Source organism: Salvelinus fontinalis, chromosome 11 (assembly GCF_029448725.1).
Source record: "Salvelinus fontinalis isolate EN_2023a chromosome 11, ASM2944872v1, whole genome shotgun sequence".
In the NCBI taxonomy this organism is placed as follows: domain Eukaryota; kingdom Metazoa; phylum Chordata; class Actinopteri; order Salmoniformes; family Salmonidae; genus Salvelinus; species Salvelinus fontinalis.
In genome coordinates this window covers 34,706,791-34,728,371 of record NC_074675.1, presented here as the reverse complement: position 1 = coordinate 34,728,371, position 21,581 = coordinate 34,706,791, and the positions used below count along the sequence as shown (strand labels likewise).

The 21,581-nt window shown below is 39.9% G+C and overlaps 2 protein-coding genes across 3 annotated transcripts in view; one reads left to right on the top strand and one right to left on the bottom strand.

The window, feature by feature from the left end:
• Positions 1 to 675: 675 nt before the first annotated feature.
• vbp1 (von Hippel-Lindau binding protein 1) lies at positions 676 to 14,019 on the bottom strand. Its single transcript, XM_055938530.1, has 6 exons — positions 13,888 to 14,019; positions 13,433 to 13,557; positions 13,044 to 13,110; positions 12,156 to 12,254; positions 2,321 to 2,459; positions 676 to 1,687 (listed from the first exon to the last, which is right to left on the bottom strand). Exons 1-6 carry the CDS (start codon positions 13,966 to 13,968, stop codon positions 1,611 to 1,613), a joined length of 588 nt encoding a protein of 195 aa, XP_055794505.1. The 5' UTR covers positions 13,969 to 14,019; the 3' UTR covers positions 676 to 1,610.
• A 6,880-nt stretch (positions 14,020 to 20,899) lies between these two features.
• Positions 20,900 to 21,581, top strand: part of hdac8 (histone deacetylase 8) — a 36,155-nt gene continuing 35,473 nt past the window's right edge. Inside the window, exons 1-2 of one of the 2 annotated variants that reach the window (XM_055938527.1) lie at positions 20,900 to 21,273; positions 21,387 to 21,439. In XM_055938527.1, coding sequence (XP_055794502.1) covers positions 21,163 to 21,273; positions 21,387 to 21,439 — 164 coding nt within the window. In that variant the 5' untranslated portion in view covers positions 20,900 to 21,162. The remainder of the gene's footprint in view (positions 21,274 to 21,386; positions 21,440 to 21,581) is intronic. The other variant, XM_055938528.1, reaches the window with a different exon arrangement.

Below are 21,581 nucleotides of genomic sequence, written 5' to 3'. Positions count from 1 at the left end.
AAATCGATTAAATAGAACAATTTCCTCAGCAATCTACACACAATACCCCATAATGATAAAGCAAATAGTTTTATGTTTTAAAATCGATTTTTTAAAACATATTTACATAAGTATTCGGCCCTTTTGCTATGAGACTCAATTTAGCTCAGGTGCTTCCTGTTTCCATTGATCATCCTTGAGGAAACCTGACACCATCCCTACGGTGAAGCATGTTGGTGGCAGCATCATGCTGTGGGGATGATTCTCGGAGGCAGGGACTGGGAGACTTGTCAGGATCCAGGCAAAGATGAACGGAGCACAGTAAAGAGATCATTGATGACAACTTGCTCCAGAGTGCTCAGGACCTCTGGGACAAAGGTCCATTTTCCAACAAGACAACGCAGGAATGGCTTTGGGACAAATCTCTGCATGTCCTTGAGTGGCCCAGCCAGAGCCCGGACTTGAACCCGATCTAACATCTCTGGAGAGACCTGAAAATAGCTGTGCAGCAACGATGAGGTGACATTCTGTACAGTGTCCTCATATCAAACATTTGATATCAAATCTAGAACACTGGAAAATACAGCCAAATTAAGTTGCAGCTTTAGCCAGACTATCACCCTGTCTGTGAGAGGTGATGTGAGTGTAAAATGTCTGAGCACACATGTTTCATGTCACCCACACAGGACCACCAAGTAAAGTTTATTTTTTGTAATTTATTTTTATCACTCAAGTGTCTTAATGGATACAACGTGACAAATAAATACATTGAGGAAGTGGACAGAGGAGCAAACAAGACAGGAGGAAGATAAAATAAACAAAACAGGCAGGTGGTAGCAGAAGAGCGACAAGAAAGCTGAGAAGTTGTCTAAAATGGCACCCTATTCCCTATATATAGTGCACTACTTTTGACCAAGGCCTGTAGGTTTTTTGTAAAAAGTAGTGCACCATATAGAGAATAGGGCACCATTTCAGGCTCATGCAGGGAGTAAGGGACAGAACAGAGGAGAGGAAAGAGGGGGTATGGAGCAACCGTCTGAACATTCAGAATCCGGAGTGCACCGGATTCAGAATGATTCATTTTGACATCACACACTCATGAAATCACATCAGAGGAAGGTTTCCGCTTTGACTGGGGAGCTGTTTCTCCTCCTCGCTGCCATTTCCTGCTCAGCGAGGATTATGGGTAGTAGTGCAGGGTGTTGCGAAAGCAAACCAAGTTCCCAAACTAGTACCGAGTGAAGATTATTGTCAATAACAGATTGAAAAATAATCAAAGAAAAAGACAAAACAGTGAGAGGAGGAGAAAGTGGAGGACAGTGAAAACCTAGAGTCGCAGGCGGTCAAAAAATATGAGTGCTTAATAATAGTAGTAACATCATACAAATAAAACTGCTGTAGTAACTTCTGTTTTGTCTTTTTTTACTTGAAAAAATAATTTTAAAAAGTATCAAATCAATAGAATAAAGCTTGGCCTTTGTCCCAAATGGCATCCTATCCCGATACCTTTGATGTTAGAAGTTGTGCACTATATAGGGAACAGGATGCAGATTTGTACTGTAGAGACTAGAGATGTGAACATAGACATGGAGTTTGGGTGGGTTACAGGGGCGGGAGGACATCCCTATTTCTTAAGACTTCTCGACTGATTTGAGGAGGTTGTCCTTGCTCCTTCTCTTTACGTCCCAGTTGTAGACTCGTGCCATGTCTGAGAGGGGAAATGGGTTAAGGATGACACACATCTCAGTCTATGAAAGTGAAGTTGTCTAGTACTTTCATACGGAGAGTACCACGCCTTGTGTTTGCATGCCATGCGGCATCTCTAATTTAGTTGTTAGAGCACCCAACACTATCTTTAACAGTCTATCAAAACAACAGTACTTACCCCAACAGTTTGAACAAGATCAAATTGCCAACGTTAAGTATGTACCTCATCAGTTTCAATGTGTTGTTTTCCCCTGGTTCGTGCCTACTGAACACAGACTTGCATTCCATGCTTTGAAACAACCGTCTGCCACAGCTGTCACCTGTCAAACGCATTGCAGCAATCACCTCAGCCCTACCAGACCATAAAACTGTCCTAATGGTAAAACAAGCAGACATTTCAGCTCCCAAAAACCTGGGCCTCTCTCCGAATAGAAGTGTTGATCTAGGATCAGTTTTGCCTTTCAGATTATAATGAATGGACGGGGAGGGGGGGGGGGGGGGGGCACCTGACACTTTATGTATTAAATGTCCAGAGTTACACGTCCCTGATTCAAACATTGTATCACAGATTTGTCTCCAGCCTCCAGGCCTGTTAAATGCTAGTCCCTGGGCCTATATTTAAGCATAAGGATACTGACTTCGGTGGTGGTAAACTGGTCTCGCAGGAAGTCCAGGTCTTCTTCCAGGGAGTCCAGGTTGCGTGATGCGGTCGCCAGATTCTTCTCCAGCAGAGCCTGGGCTTCGTCGATGTCGTACTCCAACATCACATTGGCCTGGTAGAGGAGAGGGGATGGAGGGAAGCGAGGAAAAGTGAGTGAGTAATATATAAACAGTAAACTTGAATAGTGCTTGCTTTTATTCTATGTCGTCCTCCAACGTCACATTGGCCTGAAAGAGGAGAGGCGGAGATGAAAACAGAGTGGGAGGTTAAGAGTGAATGATATTAAAGTAAACCGTATCTTACTTATTGTTAACTTAGAGACGTATGATATACCAGGTCCCAGGGATATCTCTGCTGACTCAGGAGATCTCCACTGAGTTAGGTAAATACGCTTTTAGTTGTTTTGCACTTTACATGTAGAAAAATCTCCAGAGATTTCTAAAATTGGATGAATTGATGCCTCTAGGGCAGGGATGGGCAACTCCAGTCCCGTGGGGCCGGAATGGTGTCACACTTCCCCCCCATCCCTAGCACACACAGCAGATTAAACTACACTGTACAAAACATTTAAATGCAACAGTTAAAGATTTTACTGAGTTACAGTTCATAACTAAATCTGTCAATTTAAATAAATAAGGCCCTAATCTATGGATTTCACATGACTGGGAATACAGATAAGCGTAAATTGGTCACATACACTTTTTAAAAAGAAGGTATCTGAGACATCCGTGGCATTGTGTTGTGTGACAACTGCAGAGTGGTCTATTGTCCCCAGCACAAGGTGCACCTGTGTAATGATTAGGGTTGCAAAGGGCCTGAAACTTTCTGGGAAATTTCCCATGGATTTTGGAATTTTGCTTATAACAGTGAACCTTTTTTTGTGGGATACACATAAGGAAATTCTAGGTCCTGTGGCATATTTTGGTTAAACTATCCCCAATTCAATGGAATTGCAACACAGTACTACACTGTCTGAGCCAACATGCTTTCTGGTAAGTTTTGATTACAATACTGGGTGGGGTGAATATATTTTATGACATACATGCTTTTTTGTTAACTAGTAAATAGTAGCCTAAGGCTAGTGTGTTTAAATCATTTCTAATTTGTTAACAATTTCTGCTAGTTAATTTTTGCTACCATGTGGGTTTCAGCTTGCATGAGCCTGCTAACTGAGGAGTGTTAATTCACCTGTTTCCATACATGTTTCATTTAAACATGTCTTACAAAGGAGTTGTTTAATCTAACTGCTTAACTATTTATCAATACATGGAATTGTATTTGTTTTTTTACAAATTGTTTTCTAATCTTTACAGGAAAATGCTACGGCACTATCTGATGTGTGGAGACATTTCATTGCAACTAATGTAGAAGGAAAAGCTGTATACATTTGCAAATACTGTGCCAAATCATATATGAAGAATGCAACAAAGACACAGAATCATCTGGCCAAGTGCACCATAATTTGCAAATAAATTCATTAAAAATCCTACAATGTGATTTTATGGATTTTTTGTTCTCATTTTGTCTGTCATAGTTGACGTGTACCTATGATGAAAATTACAGGCCTCTCTCATCTTTTTAAGTGGGAGAACTTGCACAATTGGTGGCTGACTAAATACTTTTTTGCCCCACTGTATATCCAATGCAAAAAACATTACATTTAAATGGTATCAATATTAATTTGCATATATTCCCATTAATTCCCACAGAAAGTTTCTACCTCTGAATATTCCCCAAAATGTGCAACCCTAGTAATGATCATGAAGTTTAATCAAATTCTTGATATGCCACACCTGTCAGGTGGATGGATTATCTTGGCAAAGGAGAAATGCTGGGCAGTATACCTTATTTTACTATATACACCGGTATTAGTGCACGGACCAGTTAGGGTTTTTACTTTACCTGTTATAACGGTATTTTAATGTTTGGTTTGTTAAATGTGATACGCGTGTGTAAACGTCCATTTTTATAGTTTACTTGGCTACTTGAATCTACCCTCGCCATGCCACTTTCCACACAGACCTAGTCCCACCCCCTTTCAAGGAGCGCATGTTGTTGCTGCTTGGCCATGAGACACATTCGTTCAGTCTGCATGGTCAATGCAGCACATGCAACAATGTTGATGACAAATGTTGTATCCACTTTGATCTTCATATAAATCCCCAAGCACAATATTAGTTTGCATTTCTTACTTCTGCAAATAGCTAGTTTGTATTTTCTTAGCAAGTTAAGCTAAATCGTGTTAGCCACTAATGCTAATCGCTAGTTAGCTGGCTAGCTATGTTGCATGTTGTTTGTGCAACAATATCTTCTAAATCAATGAGGAATAGGCGAAGCATGAATATGTTGGCTATATGAATAAAGATTTAATGTAGCAAACTAGGAAACATCACTTTGGTTCTTACAATGTCACAATAACTAGTACATGACATTTCTTTGTTAGCTAGCATTCTTTGTTATGTCAAACACTGTATTCAAAGTGCTCACTATTATTTATATTCTAACTATTGTGGGGTTTTGCAAAGCTTAGCGTGCTAAAATAACTATAAACTAGAAGGATTTTGCATTAATTAAAGTTTAAACTACTGACTCATGTAGGCCTGACATTTGTCTTTGTTCTCAGGAGTAACAGTTCTCATAGCCTAACCATGAGGCCACAGCCTGAAATATGTGTGTGTATGCAACAATGTACAAGGGCATAAGATATGAACTAGAGTGTGTCTGTGTGTGCTGGAAGTAACAGTAAGCCCCAGATAAGTGTGCTGGGAAGCTGTGGTTAGCCTTGAGCGAGAACAGTGGGCTTTGTATGCAGGTGCGAATAGCTCAGACAATGTTGCAGAGCTGTCTGACCTCAGTCTCTGGGGTGAGGGAGCGTAATCTACACAGCAACAGCGCCGGGACACCAAAAAGCGCTAAGGGGCTAGGACTAGCTTAAGCGCCAACACCAACGATAGGCTGGGTGAGTCTAAACCACGCCCAGTCTCTAATCTGACAGGCCGGCTCGGAAGCGGGAACTATCTCAGTGAACCCGTATATACGGAAATTGCATTTGCCATTTATTAACTCTTGAATTAAACAATTATTTTAGCCAAGTTCAGGTGTGCTATTGTTCCTATTACAGTTGAACCTTCGCAGCCTTAACACTATAGAATAATAATAAACATTCTATTGCCATGATTCCAAAAGTTCACCCGTGTTTTGATCTAAATGCAATTGCAACATTTGGTTAAAAATAAGAGCTTGTATTTTTGCCCATATCGTGGCAGTGTGGAAATTATCTCAAATGAGCGCAGGAAATGCAGAAATAGAGGGAAATGAAGGAAATTATTTTAGGTTGAAGTTGAATTGAACAGTATAAAACAATTTCAATGGAGAAAGACCCATTGAAATAACACACACACACACACATATATATATATATATATATAGGCTCTGTAGTAGTAGGCTCAAGGGCTTGGCGATATGTCCAAAATATCATATGGTATTTTTGACTGCATTTTATGTTTTTGATTACTATTAGTAGTGCGTGACCCTAGGGTGGAAACATGTGTGTGCATATATATATATATATGTATTCTTCCTACAGCTTATCAGCGTACACCCAATATGTTTCCACCTGTTGATGATGCTTATTATGCATTATGGTTGAACCAAAAGACTACATGTAACAAATATTTTTTATTAAATTCAAAATATTTAAACATATACAGTACCAGTCAAAAGTTGACACCTACTCATTCAAGTGTTTTTCTTTATTTTCTACATTGTAGAATAAACTATGAATTAACACATATGGAATCATGTAGTAACCAAAAAAAGTTAAATCAAAATATATTTTATATTTGAGATTCTTCAGTAGCCAAGCCTTTGCCTTGATGAAAGCTTTGCACACTCTTGGTATTCTCTTCAGGTAGTCTTGAGGTAGTCTGGAATGCATTTCAATTAACAGGCGTGCCTTGTTAAAAGTATATTTGTGGAATGTATTTCCTTCTTAATGCGTTTGAGCCAATCAGTTGTGTTGAGACAAGGTAGGGGTGGTATACAGAAGATATTTGGTAAAATACTAAGTCCATATTATGGCAAGAACAGCTCCACTAAGCAAAGAGAAACGAAAGTTCATCATTCATAAAAGACATGAAGGTCAGTCAACCTGGAAAATGTCAATAACTTTTAAAGTTTCTTCAAGTTCAGTTGCAAAAACCATCAAGCGCTATGATGAAACTGGCTCTCATAAGGACCGCCACAGGAAAGGAATAACCAAAGTTACCTCTGCTACAGAGGGTACGTTCATTAGAGTTACCAGCACCAGAAATTGGAGCCCAAATAAATGCTTCACACACATCTCAACATCCACTGTTCAGAGGAGACTGCGTGAATCAGGCCTTCATGGTCAAATTGCTGCAAAGAAACCACTACTAAAGGACACCAATAAGAAGAAGAAACTTGCCTGGGCCAAGAAACACGCGCTATGGACATTAGACCGGTGTAAATCTGTCCTTTGATCTGACGACTCCAAATTTGAGATTCTTGGTTCCAACCACAGTGTCTTTGTGAGACGCAGAGTAGGTGAACGGATGGTCTCCGCATGTGTGGTTCCCATCGTGAAGCATGGAGGAGGTGGTGTGATGGTGCTTTGCTGGTGACACAGATTTATTTAGAAATCAAAGCACACTTAACCAGCATGGCTACCACAACATTCTGCAGCGATACGCCATCCCATCTGGTTTGCGCTTAGTGGGACCATAATTTGTTTTTCAACAGGAAAATGACCCAACACACCTCCAGGCTGTGTAAGGGCTATTTTACAGAGAAGGAAAGTGATGGAGTGCTGCATCAGATGACCTGGCCTCCACAATCACCCGACCTCAACCCAGTTGAGATGGTTTGGGATGAGTTGTACCGCAGAGTGAAGGAAAAGCAGCCAACAAGTGCTCAGCATATGTGTGAACTCCTTCAAGACTGTTGGAAAAGCATTCAGAGAATGACAAGCGTGTGCAAAGTTGTCAAGGCAAAGGGTGGCTACTTTGAAAAAGGTCAAATATAAAAAAATATTTGGATTTGTTCCACACTTTTTTGTTACATGATTCCATATTTGTTATTTCATAGTTTTGATGTCTTCACTATTCTTCTACAATGTAGAAAATAGTAAAAATAAAGAAAAACCATTGAATGAGTAGGTGTCCAAACATTTGACTGGTACTGTATGTAAATAAATGCAATGTAATTGCATGCTAAACTGAAGATAATGGTTAGTTGATTTTTGGAGTCAGGGGTGTTAGCTGGGGGCAGAAGTTTGACTGTAGTTGCCCATCCATGCTCTTGGGCAATTCAAAAGGCTGATTGAGGATCTTTTTACAGAAGAATGTGTTTGTTTTCCATGATTGTGTATTAATGTGTATACAGTAGTGATGGGCGGGTCAGCTGTTTGTCCACCTGCAATTGTTAATAACTAGTGATGCACCGATATTACATTTTTGTCCGATACCGATATTTTCCTTGCCCCAAAAACTGATACCGATTACCGATATTAAACATTTTAGCGGCCTTTTAAGCATTCTAGTACAGTTAAAGTGATCACACACACATGGACGCATCGGTCTAAGGCACTGCATCTCAGTGCAAGAGGCGTCACTACAGTCCCTGGTTCGAATCCAGGCTGTATCACATCCGGCCATGATTGGGAGTCCCATAGGGCGGCGCACAATTGGCCCAGTGTTGTCCGGATTTGGCTGTCATTGTAAATAATAATTTGTTCCTGACTGACTTGCCTTGTTAAATAAAGGTTAAACACACACCACACTGACCAAAAAGTTCTTTTGTTGGCATTTACGTACGTCCCCATTACCAGTAAAACATAATCAAAACCTATTTCTTTCACTTACTTGCTGTGCTGTTTCGTTGTTCATTTGTTCCGTCGTTTCATTCTCAACCAGGATTTCTATGGAATGGCGTTTGTGTCTTCGCGTGTCAAAAACTATACTATTTAACACTATTTGAAGTGTCAAATAAGCTTGTTGACCAATCAGGACCTGAATAAGACTGCACGTCACAATAATTGAACGCGTTCATACATTTTTTACGTAGTTATTACACATTGATTACACCATCACTCGTATTTCATATGTCACAACGACTCATCGATACGTATGCTATGATGCTGGTAAAGTTCTCTCGCGCACCTACAGTGCTGGTCATAAAAAAAGCTAGCTAGCTCATGGGTGCAAACAATGTCGTTTTGCTATGTTTTTGGGGAAGAACAATCTGTTTCAGTAGCTATATAGTTAGGTGTCATCAACTAAAATAACCCGAATTTATAAGACAGTTCTTGTTTGATTAATGGTGGTCAGACCATCTATGTGAAGCTAGCCACAATAAGGATTAGCCACAACAGTGGACTTTGCGGTTAGCCTTCAAAGTAAAAGTATGGCATAATTCTACTATTTGTATTCATTTGCATCACTGTCAATTACATACTTTTATTTTGAAGGCAACCCGCAAATTCCGCTATTGTACCTAATCGTATTGTGGCTAGCTTCACAACATATAACCCGTTCCGGTCTAGCCTCACTAGCCAGATGAAGCTAGCTGGCTGCTTATAACGTTAGCTTTGGGAAACAGGGTTAAGTAGCTGGCTAGCTATTTATTTTCATTAACTGAAGTTCAAGTTCAATAGGCGAACAACAAGTGGCAACCTAGCTAATACTTACAAGGATTCCTAAATCATTGCTAAGAATAATGAAAATGACTGCAGTTTCTACTGGTCATTGTTTTCAGGCTGGTTGTATTGGTGTTAGCTAGGTACCAAGCTAAAGCTAGCTACCCCAAAAGTTACGGTCAAACAAATTATGCTTTATTACCAACGCAGTATTGTAAACACATCATTCGTGGCCGGGGTTTGCAGACTTATTTTGTACAACTTTGACAGTGCTACTGTATCTTTGACACGCAAAGACCCAAACAGCGTTCCATAGTATGCATGTCGTGAAGCGAATGGCAGTGACGCTATTACTGTGTAACTCCGGTATGGCAACAATGGAAAAATAGCGCACTTGGTAGTGTTAACAGGTGCTCGACCAGTCGGCGAAGGCCAACATCACCCACGACAGAGAACGGTTGATTGTCAAGGGCAATGAAATCCATTATATAGACTAATGGATTTCGCCCGAGTTGTCTCCCTGAAATGTTGTTACTCTTGTTACTCTTTCAAATGACTTGTTGACTGCTCGATCAACACAGCAGACATTGTGGGCTAGTTTAGGAAAGCTGTGGTGCACGTATTGCGCAACATTTTACGTGGCGCCATTACATCATGTACCTACGTTATATAGGTATTCACGTCAGCTTTGACATCGGTTTTGCCCATCAGCGTTAAACTAGACATTGGCTGATACAGATGTTGGCATTTTTAGCTAATATCGGCCAATTCCGATATATTGTGCATCCCTACTAATAACCCATCTGAAACTGCCTGACTATATGTGATAAGTGAAAATCTGGAGGACCGCACCCGACCCGCTAATATAAGCTGTCAGACTTTTTCGCACCAATTTCGTGATATCCAATTGGTAGTTACAGTCTTGTCCCATTGCTGCAACTGCCGTACGGACTCGGGAGATGCGAAGGTCGAGAGCCATGCGCCGTTCAAAACACGACCCTGTTCGCTTAACCTTGAAACCAATGTGTCGGAGGAAACACATTACAACTGTCAACCGAAGTCAACGTGCATGCGCCCGGCCTGCCACAAGGAGTCACTAGAGCGCGATGGGACAAAGACCTCACGGCCGGCCTAACCCTCCCCTAACCCGGACAACGCTGGGCCAATTGTGCGCCGCCTCATGGGTCTCCCGGTCGCGGCCGGCTGCGACACAGCCTTGGATTTTTACTCAGGTCTGTAGTACTCAAGCACTGTAGTAACCTAAACCACTGCGCAACTCGGGAAGCCCTAGCCAAAACAATTGGACAGTGGATGACGGATATTGTTTTGCCTGATTTAAATATGTTTCTGCTTATAATTTCCGACATTTCGTTAGGCTACTTGTTAATCAACTTGCCTATAAACAGATACACGCAGCTTAAATTCTCTTATGTCATTATATGTAGCCCTAGAAGACCAAATAAACCCTTACTCACCAGAAAGAATGCTTCAATCTAGTTGACATTAGTAAAGTTTTCTGTTATCTCTGCTTCTTTTGTGGAGCAAGATGTTTAGGGACTGGGGAGAAAATGCAAAACAAATAAAATGGGAAAGATTTTTTGTGCATAACTTCCAAATTATACTGAACAAAAATGTAAACACAACATGTAAAGTGTCAGTTCCATGTTTCATGAGCTGAAATGATGCCAAAGCTTATTTCGCTAAAATTGTGCATAAATTTGTTTAAATCCCTTTTAGTGAGCATTTCTCCTTTACCAAGATAATTCATCAACCTGACAGGTTCATCAACCATCAGTCCCTGGATGGGAGACCAGATGCTGCTGGAAGTGGTGTTGGAGGGCCAGTAGGAGGCACTCTTTCCTCTGGTCTAAAAAATATCCCAATGCCCCAGGGCAGTGATTGGGGACACTGTCCTGTATAGGGTGCCGTCTTTCGGATGGGACGTTAAACGGGTGTCCTGACTCTCTGAGGTCATTAAAGATCCCATGGCACTTATCGTAAGAGTAGGGGTGTTAACCCCGGTGTCCTGGCTAAATTCCCAATCTGGCCCTCAAACCATCACGGTCACCTAATAATCCCCAGTTTACAATTGGCTCATTCATCCCCCTCCTCTCCCCTGTAACAATTCCCCAGGTCGTTGCTGCAAATGAGAACGTGTTCTCAGTCAACTTACCTGGTAAAATAACGGTAAAATAAATAAAAAATAAAAATAAAAAAGGTGTGGAATATCAAGAAGCTGATTAAACAGCATGATCATTACACAGGTCCACCTTGTGCTGGCGACAATAAAAGGCAACTCTGCTGTTGTCACAACACAATGCCACAGATGTCTGCTAGTCAACGCGCTCCACCCTCTGCCCCGGATAAAACAAAAAATAGAGATGATACAATCTTATATCAACGATGTTTGGACAGGTTAACGGAACGATGCGTCATTTCAGACGTCGCCCAATCCTATTAGCGCCTCACAGCCATCACACATAACATAGCCGGTACTGCCATGTTCCTCTTCTACCACGTCACCAAATCTTTTGGATTACGCACTAATGCCAGATAGCCTAAAATAATTAAAGAAAAACCTCAATATAGCCTGTAGATATACACTGAGTATACCAAACAGAGTAAAGCCCCGCTTTAGCCTGCAGAACAGCCTCAATTCATCAACCAAAAATGGAGTCCATGTTTTCCTCACTTTGCACACATACCAGTTCTTGTTTCACACCTGTTTGTCTAGCTAATCAGCCTCGCAACATGGGTACCATGCTACCGCAGACGGGAAATAGAGGAAATGTATTGGAGCAAAGCCAGAAGAAAGCATTGACATCCATATTAGATTTTGATTTGGGGAGGGGGGTAGCATCTTAAAGGTGGATTTAATAGTTTCTTGTTCACTGCTCAGCGATGCAATTCTTCAATTGAAACACTCTACAATTTTAAGGATGTTGCAAGCAGGTACTGTCATTTGACCATGACTTAACTCACACGATGTCGCTATGGAATGCCCTTAGACCTAGACTCATTAATTAAGTAATAATCAGAGGTCTAATATTGGGCTAACCTCATGGATAAGTAGTGGGCTCCATAAATAGGGAACAAGTGATTAGATAATACCAAACAATGTTACTTAGGAACACAACATGTAGTAGTACTCACCCCTAACCACAGGCAAACTTTGTCGGTGGGCGGGACTGAAGCCTTGCAGTAAACATTGTCAGCCAATAGGAAGTGTGTCTCCATAGGGTCTGTGGTTTCCTATAGGATGAGGGATTTGGAGAGCAAACAAAGCAACTCAACACCACATACGGTGCACTCCGCTGATCGTGAATGCAGTTAGTGATCAACAGCTTATAGTGATCAAATTGTCCTGCAAGGATGTAATCACTGTAATATCCATTTCAGACAGAAGATGTGGTATATTACCTGTAAAAAATATATGGCAATGTTTATATGACCCCCTTTCATACAGCACCTTATCTACCACTCTTATACATATTAGTGGGTAACTGGCAAATTAAGAGGGGTAAAAGGTGTTAAACCATGGGGGGTGTTTGCATTACAAATTAGAGAGGTATCAAACAACGGAAATGTATTTACCTGCAAAAAATCTGAGATCCATTTACAGACCTGATACAGGTAATTTTTTTGAACCTTTATTTAACTAGGCAAGTCAGTTAAGAACAGATCCTTATTTTCTATGACGGCCTAGGAACAGTGGGTTAACTGCCTTGTTCAGGGGCAGAACGACAGATTTTTACCTTGTCAGCTCGGGGATTCGATCTTGCAACCTTTCGGTTACTAGTCCAACGCTTTAACCATTAGGCTACCTGCCGCCCCTATTTTGGTTACAGCGTCTGTGAAAATGCAGGAATCATGACTAGGTCTTTAGGTGGCTTTTAATTGCCCATGTTCTTTACCCCCTACCCCACTCAGATATACCAAAAAGTAGGTAAAAAGAAGCAGGCATGGTAAACTTGTGGGATCTTTGTCTGTCTATGAAAAGGGTATAAGAGGAGTGCACTGACTGCACTGTATGCTGTTTACCTTCTTCTTCTGCATGTGTCGTAGGATTTCTAAAGTCTGCTTGATCTGTGGGATCTGGCTTTTCAACCTGGGTACAGCAGAGAAACAACATAGAAGCAGAACTATAACACATATTTATCCATCAAAAACGCAGGGTCATCCTATCAGCTAAATAAAGCTAATAAAATCACCCCAGAAGACAGCACAATAGCACACTAGTTTACGAGTTTGTAGATTGGCAAATTCCTCTCTTCTGTGAATAGTAGTAGCTAAATTTGATACAACAGAACCAATGGAATAGTCCAACACGTGCAATTCCACAATAACATGCCAGGCAAACTAAATCAAGCATTTCTCTGTTTTGACATTTGACTAGTTACCGTTAATAACTTATGCTGTATATTAGTTACCTTTGTTTCTTCTGGGCCAGGTTGAGCTCCATGTATTTATATTTCTGATACTGCTCATCAAGTTTTCTCAAGACGGCGTCTGCAGTGTCGTTCCCTGGTTGCTTCATAAACGACTCGACATCCTCCTACAACGGTTGACATAACGTTAACTAGCTAGGTTACGCTTTAGCTTTCAAACGAGTCATTCACACAGTATAGTAAACGTATTGTGAGCACACAAGATTGCTGAAGAAAGCCGTTTCATTGCATTTGGATGAGAATATACATTCGATAGATAGTTAGCTCGGCCTAATAGGCTTTCTAGGCGTCATTTCCCTAAAAGGATGTGAATGAACATAGCTAGCTAACATTCGTGACAGGCTAGCCTAGAGGCTGGACAGCATCAATTACACATTCGAGAGTGTTACTTCATATAGTATAATGGCCACAATGTATATCATTCATATTTTACACACCACAAATATTGCTTCGGGGATTCCGAGATGTTTTTTCTTTGTCGCCTGTACGGCATTGCAGCTGTCTATGGTCGTCGCCATCTTGGAAAATACTCAACTCCCTCCTTCGTTACGTAGAAGTTGGGCGTTACCGACTGAAGAGCTTGCCAGTCTTGAACGCTTGAGACGAGTCCTTGTCCGTGCAAGAGTGGTCATAAATGGGAAAGAAATGCGGCCAAATCTTAACATTCGAGAGAGAGCCAAAGTCTAACTCGGACAAAACTGGTAGGCCTAAACTCTGCACAATTGCCAGGTGAAAAGCAGCCTTTTATTGTAAAGAATGTACTCAAACACTTGAATGAGAAAAGGCTGACATGAAAACTGGTCAACTTAACACTAACTATGGGTGAATAACCGCTTATTGTAAGGTCTACACAATGTCTCCCCCTTGTGGGAGTAAGAATCATTTGGTAACTTTATGACCAGTATTTCTTAGTTTTTTTTTGGAGGTGTTATTAATGGGGTGGAAATCCTTTTGACGTACATATCCTTAGGAAACGCTTATATTAGCATAACAAGGTTTTTGGTGGAAGTTTATGTCTATCTCTTTGTTAAATTCATCTCAGTGGTATTCGTCATTTACTCAAACGTAAGGCTATTTTTCTGTATTGCAAACGGTTTAATGCAGACTTTTACATTCTACAAGACTCATGCTTGTTCTTCCGATCTAGCTTTTTGAAAAAATCAACGGGGCAACAACCACTCTGCATGTCAAGCATTTTTAAGATGTCCATTTAAAAGGGAAGGTCATCAGTAGTAAGACTCACCACTCTGGACGTTGGTTAATTTTAACAGTGAATTTCAACAGTGAAATGTTTTTATTAGGGAATATTTGTGCATCCAACAACAAACAAAACAACATGATATTATTTCAAGAATTTGAAGAAGAGATTAAAGAGTGATAGGTGTATTTCAGGATATCAAAATTATCTTAGGTGGAGATTTTAATTATGTATCTAATGTGATGATTGATATATATCCCCCTCCTAACAGAGCCAGCATTGTTAATACTGAGTTTAATAATCTATGTCTTGGTTTAGTTGATATTTGAATATCTAAATATCCTGATAAAAAGGACTTCACTTGGATTAACAAGGACATGTTCAGACAGTCAAGAATTGACTTCTGGTTGATTTCTAATTCATTAGATAACGCTGTAGGTACCCATTGAACCATCAATTATTACTGATCATAATGTTATATTCGTATCTTTAATTATTAATGGATCTGAAGTTAATAAACCGAATCGGACATATTGGAAACTCAATAGTAGACTGTTGGAAGATGATCATTTCAAGATGGATGCCAAAGATATTATACCTGAAAAATATTTGGACCTTCCTCCAGTTAAGTCTTATGGGAAATATTGGAAATTAACAAGGTATGAAATAAGACAAACAGCCATGAAGAGAGGTAAAGAAATCGCTGAACTTAAAAGATTGAGGGAAGATAAACTTAAGGAAGTAATTTCCCTAATCTCTATGGAGGACCTTGATGAAGAAGGAAAGGGTCAGTTATTCTCTTTACAACTAGAAATGGACTGAATGTATGAAGAGAGCAAAATGGTTATTTGTAAGATCAAGAAGGAGATGGTTGGAGGAAGGTGAAAAAAACACATAATACTTTTACAATTTAGAGAGAAAAACATCTGAATTTACCTCTATTCATAAGCTTAATATAGATGGCAAAGGAAATGAAAACCCCAAAGATATTTCAAAATATGTTTCAGAATTCTGTGGTAATCTTTACACCAGTAATGCCTGTCCTACTAGTGACATATCTGCCTTTCTAGACTCTGTCAAAGATTATGCAAAAATCATAGATGAAGACTTCCAAAAGTCTTGTGATGAATTTATTTCTATGAATAAAAAATAAAAAATAATCGGCAAGGTAAAAGAGAACACATCTCCAGGGAATGATGGCCTTCTTAGTGAATTCTATAAATATTTTCAGGAGGATATAGTTGAATTTATATTTAATGTTTTTAAGGAGGCAATTGACTTAGGGGTCCTGCCTGTTTCTATGACTCAAGGCCTCATTTCTGTAATACCCAAACCATAAGATCCTATGATGTTAGAAAATTGGAGACCAATCACATTAATGAAGAATAATGGAAAGCTACTTGCATCAATCTTTGCAACAAGACTTAAAAAAGGTCTTGACTAAATCATTGATGATAGCCAGTCTGGTTTTATGAAGGGCAGACATACACTACCGTTCAAAAGTTTGTGGTCACTTAGAAATGTCCTTGTTTTTTAAAGAAAAGGTCATTTTTTTGTCCATTAAAATAACATCAAATTGATCAGAAATACAGTGTAGACATTGTTAATGTTGTAAATGACGATTGTAGCTGGAAATGGCTGATAAAAAAAAAAAAAAAGGATTATCTACATAGGCGTACAAAGGCTTATTATCAGCAACCATCACTCCTGTGTTCCAATGGAGAGTCAGAGTCCCAAATGTGGGAACAAATATAGTCTGTCCCACAGTTGGGTAAAGAAAGTTAGTAGTCAATAAAGTATGCAGGATTCATGAGGCAAATAGCAAAATGCACAAGAAAAAAATATATATATCATGACTTGGGGCTAGCTATAGAGTCACACCCCAACAGTGCGTATGTGCTTGAGCCGAGCAAAAGCTCAGGAGAGAGGGGTGAGTGTGGTGGGGGTACCAGTACCAGACGGGGAGACAAGCCAGGGCAGATGGTGAACAGATCGCCAGGTGGAATCCAAGCAGCAGTGCAGCAGGCAACGGGAGTAGGTGTCACACCCACTTGGGAGAAGCTTTTATTTCTAGAGGCAGATTTCTTTTAGAAAATGCCAGTGGTCTTTGAACAGCAGGAAGGGGCTTCAGAGGATGCTTCAAAGACTCCTGCCACTTGTTGGGCCCAAAGGATTCAACACCTTTTACGTTACACCTTAATGCTAATTGAAGTTGTGTCTGGTCTGTCCTTGCAAGCCTGGGAGTCTTAACTCAGCATTCAGTTCCCATAAAATATATCATTGTAATGTACTTTATTTTTAATTTTTCTTCTTGGCTTTCAAAATAGCATCAGACCAAACACTACTCACAGTTCCAGGTTGGATGGTGTCCTCAGTTCTCTGCTGTTGTAGAGCACCCTCCATATAGCTTGGAAAAGGGAAACCTCGGAAGCAGTAATCTCTCCGGTTAATTTTGGTTCAACAAAGACAAACATGTCATTTTCCCCTCAAGCCAGATGAAGTAGTTCTTGCTAAACATTACCTCTCAAAAAATAAAGATGCTATGCCACTTCTGACACGTCCTGTGTGTATAACATTTACATTTACATTTAAGTCATTTAGCAGACGCTCTTATCCAGAGCGACTTACAAATTGGTGCATTCACCTTATGACATCCAGTGGAACAGCCACTTATAAACTGTTAGGCAATGATATGTTCCCGTCACTGAAAGCAATCGTACAGCATGCACTGACCATCCGAGTTAGCAGTTGTGAGAGATCTTTCAGTGCATTAAGACGTCTACATATCTGGTTTAGAGCCCAATGACCCAAGATAGAATGCATCATGACAATTGCCAAAGATATACAGTTGAAGTCGGAAGTTTACATACACTTCTGACCCACTGGGAATGTGATGAAATAAATAACAGCTGAAATAAATCATTCTCTCTACTATTTTTCGGACATTTCGCATTCTTGAAATAAAGTGGTGATCCTAACTGACCTAAGACAGGGAATCTTTACTAGGATTAAATGTCAGCAATTGTGGAAACTGAGTTTAAATGTATTTGGCTAAGGTGTATTTAAACTTCCGACTTCAACTGTAAATACTAACACGCTTGGGAAAGAGTCATAGACAGGTTTGCACCGACAGTTTAATTTAGTTTAATTTCTAATCTTTATGGATGGACTAACATCCTAGTATTGTGCAATATAACTCGCAAACATTGTGACTATTTAGTTGGAGAAAGGATTATATGTATGTGGAAGGATTGTATGTGTGTAAAATTGTGAAGTGTTATTACTACAGAGGGGGTGTTTTTGTGTAATTAAATAGGTAGAAATATTGTCCCGTAGCTAATTGACCTTGGAAACTGTGATGTATTACCATAAAGAGTACAAAATCATGATTTTTAAGAGTGTTTGGTGCCTGCGTTTGTACATATTATCTGCAAAAGTTATCTTCATGGAAAATGACGATATAGTTATGCACTTGTAATTTGTACTTGCCAATAACATTTTATGAATATTATTAACACCATATTCCATGTGTTTACTCACCACAATCCATTTAATTAATATTGAGAAATGTTCATTATTTGGCGTCAGGAGAGCACAGTGCATGGAAGAATGAGATATGCAACATTGCATTACAGTGGAGATTTTAGCATGTAAATCTCGGAGGGGCAAAAAAAAAAGTGAGATATATGCCAGCAAAGCCACTACACAACACAACACTAAACAATACATAAATTCTCACTATAACGGTGACAAATGGTGCCCACAAACTGTTAGGGCCAACATAAAGCTGTCTCAACAGCAGTCCCAACATTTTACCACTGCTACACCTGGCGATCATCGGAGCCTTGTCTGGCAGCGAAACAGTTCATTCAGCCTCATTTACTGCCTTTAAAAAACATAGCTGATATGGCTGAAGAGCTTAAACAAATGTGGTTTCTATTGTAAATTGAGATGTACAAACTATGGCATAAGGGAACGACAAGTGGTTATAAGAGGCAATCCGTAATTTCGATTAAGACAATGAGCGTGCTAGAACGGACATAGTCAATGTAACTATTTGTTTAGCACTTTTGAAATGTACAGCGACAGAATTCAGAACATGGGCCGTTCTTACAGTGTTCTCCCTGTACACCAAGTCAGAACCGTAGGATAAATAAAGGGGGCATATAAGCAGACAATGAAAGCTCTTACAATATTCAATGATTACATTTCTCTAAAACAGGTTATAGGATAAATGTTCACCACCAAGTCAGAATAGTAGGCGAAATTAAGAGGGGTAAATAGACCACAGTATTAGGGTGAGGCACATGGGCTCCTAACATTTTACTACACAACAAACACTTAGTATTACTTTCTTAGCTACAGTATGCATATCTCCCTGGCATATTACATCATTTATGCAGCAGCATACAATGCATTTTTGGACTCACATTGTTGTGCTGTGCTCACTTGAACAGGAAAGTGGCGTAACGGTCTTTTGTGGGCAAATTTTGTCATCAAAGTCTGGCATTATCTGGATTTATGGTGCTTTCAAAACAACTGGGAACTCGGAAAAAAAACAAGGTCGAATCATGAAGATGTCATTGATCTTCAGGCCGTGGCTCTAGAAAGAGGCTGGATTTACAATTCCGAGTTGGATGACCGCTCAAAACGTATTTTCCCAGCCGTAGCTTGTTTATTCCCGACTTCCTAGTTGTCTTGAACTCACTGAAGTCAAGTTTTCACAATTCCGAGTTAACAGTTGAGCGCGGCACAAATCATGCTTCATTGACAGCATGGCCAATGTTGAATGTTTGTCATTTTAAACTTGGAAAGAGCCCCTTAATCCCAGATTTGGGACCAAACAGCCACTCCACTGAATAGTAGGCTAGTGATTGCTTTGCAATGATTGCAGTTAGCCACTGTCACTGATTCCTTCCAAACCACTGTCGTGACGTGACTATCATTAATGTGATGACTGCTATTTATCAAATAATTGCCTACAATGTTTAATTATTACTCGATTAAATTAATAATGTAACAATTAACTCATTAGGAATTTGGGGCACCACAGGAAAAGTTGTTTACAGAGTTACTATCTCCCGACTTAAACTCTAAAGATCTATAAATATCTCTTACATTTAATAACAGTCAATTATGAATTATTACCTCATCAGTCTCATTCTGAACGTCGCAGTATTCCTGGATCCGCAAGAACCCTAACCTAAGTGATGAATCAGCAATACACAAATTGGCTTATTTATTTACTAACTAACTAAATAATCACAGAAATGCATAAACACACACACACAGTATAGGTTATTGATTATTAACATAATTCAATGAAAACAGGTCCCTAGTGGACTAACAAAAGCATGACCATTTGGTTACCCAATGGAAAGGGAGGGGTGGTAAGGAGAAAGGGAGAGACAAAGAGAGTCAACTTATCGTACATACATTTGGAAGCCACCCTCATGGGTATATGAATATAAGCACCGTAACAACCGCTCATTCGGATTAGAAATGCAATATATATTTACGCGTAGATGTATTTCTCTGTCGTCTCTCTGTTGCAACCACTCGATCCATCTATGGGGAGTAGTTCGATGTAAGTCTCTGGTTGTCCACTAGAGGTCACAATGTCCTTCTTAGTTGTAGGTTTCTTTGTCTTTGAGTGTTCTTAGAATGGATACTTCAGGTGTCCCACACAGTGGTAAGAGGGAAACTTTTCTTCCCTCTCGTCTTTGGTCAAATTTTCCTAGACTACTTCACATACCCAGCTGCAGACTGTGAATGTTTGGTCTAGTCTTTACCTTCTTCACTCGTCGAGAGTTTCAGAGGGTCTTACCAATGAGGAGATGGGAGAGGCAGGACTTGCAGTGCGATCTGGGTCAGAAATAGAACTGACTTATATTTTAGCCCTTGGCAACGCAGACTCTCGCGAGCAGTGTGGGTGCAATAATTGAATAATATAGATTTCTAAATGTATGTGTAGTCAGCCTGTTACTCAAGAAAACAAAAAAGAGAAAAAGTTTGTATGCAGCTTTATTAACTCAATTATATTGATTTCTTTTGTTTTTACATTGTTTGCAAACTGATATGTTACACGAATTAATGTACTGAAATAACTAGGACATGTGACATAGAGAGTTGTCTATTCTATTCATCTCCATTGAAACATGTGGTTGACGTCAACAAACCTACTTCCAAAATAGATTACAATAATGAGATGCATCCACCAATCCAAAGAAATGGTAGGTCGGAGCTCGACAGCCCGTCGTGCCTCTTTGTGGACAACGATTCTCATTGTTATGGCGGAGAGACATGTGTCTTGTCAGTATATTCATCATCTTTGGTTTAATGAAGCTTTTAATTATTGATTTTTTTACATAAGTTCCGGGTAGCACGGTTTCCGTTTGGTCCAGGGAATGTTGATAGTGGGACACCATCTGCATTTGTGCAGAAACTAGCTGTCTCAGACACATGTTTACTTATTTCAAGCGTTTTATCCACAGAACTACACTAACTAACATAAATGAGTTGTAAAGGAGACTCAAATGACTCTCCTTCCAAACGCAAAGTGGTGTATGTCTATAGTCCTCAATACACCGAGACATGCGACTCGCTATCAAAAGTCCCCAACCGGGTGAGTTGAATGGGAACGCTAACGTTAGCTAGCTATGGATGTTCGCCAGAGAGGCAATACTTTGGTCATTATTTACAAGTACTGAACGATTTTTTTTTACTACGTGTCTCTAGGCAAGTATGGTACATTCACTCATAGAAGCTTATGGTTTACTTCAACACATGAGGTAAGTTAACTTTTAATGTTTGTCAAAAATAAGGGATTGAGCTAGCTAGCTCTGGCAGGGCGTTGTTCTGTTGCCCTCCACTCTCGCACTGGGTAAGTTTGTTTAATGATTGACTAGACTGTAGAATGCTGTATGCAGTGCA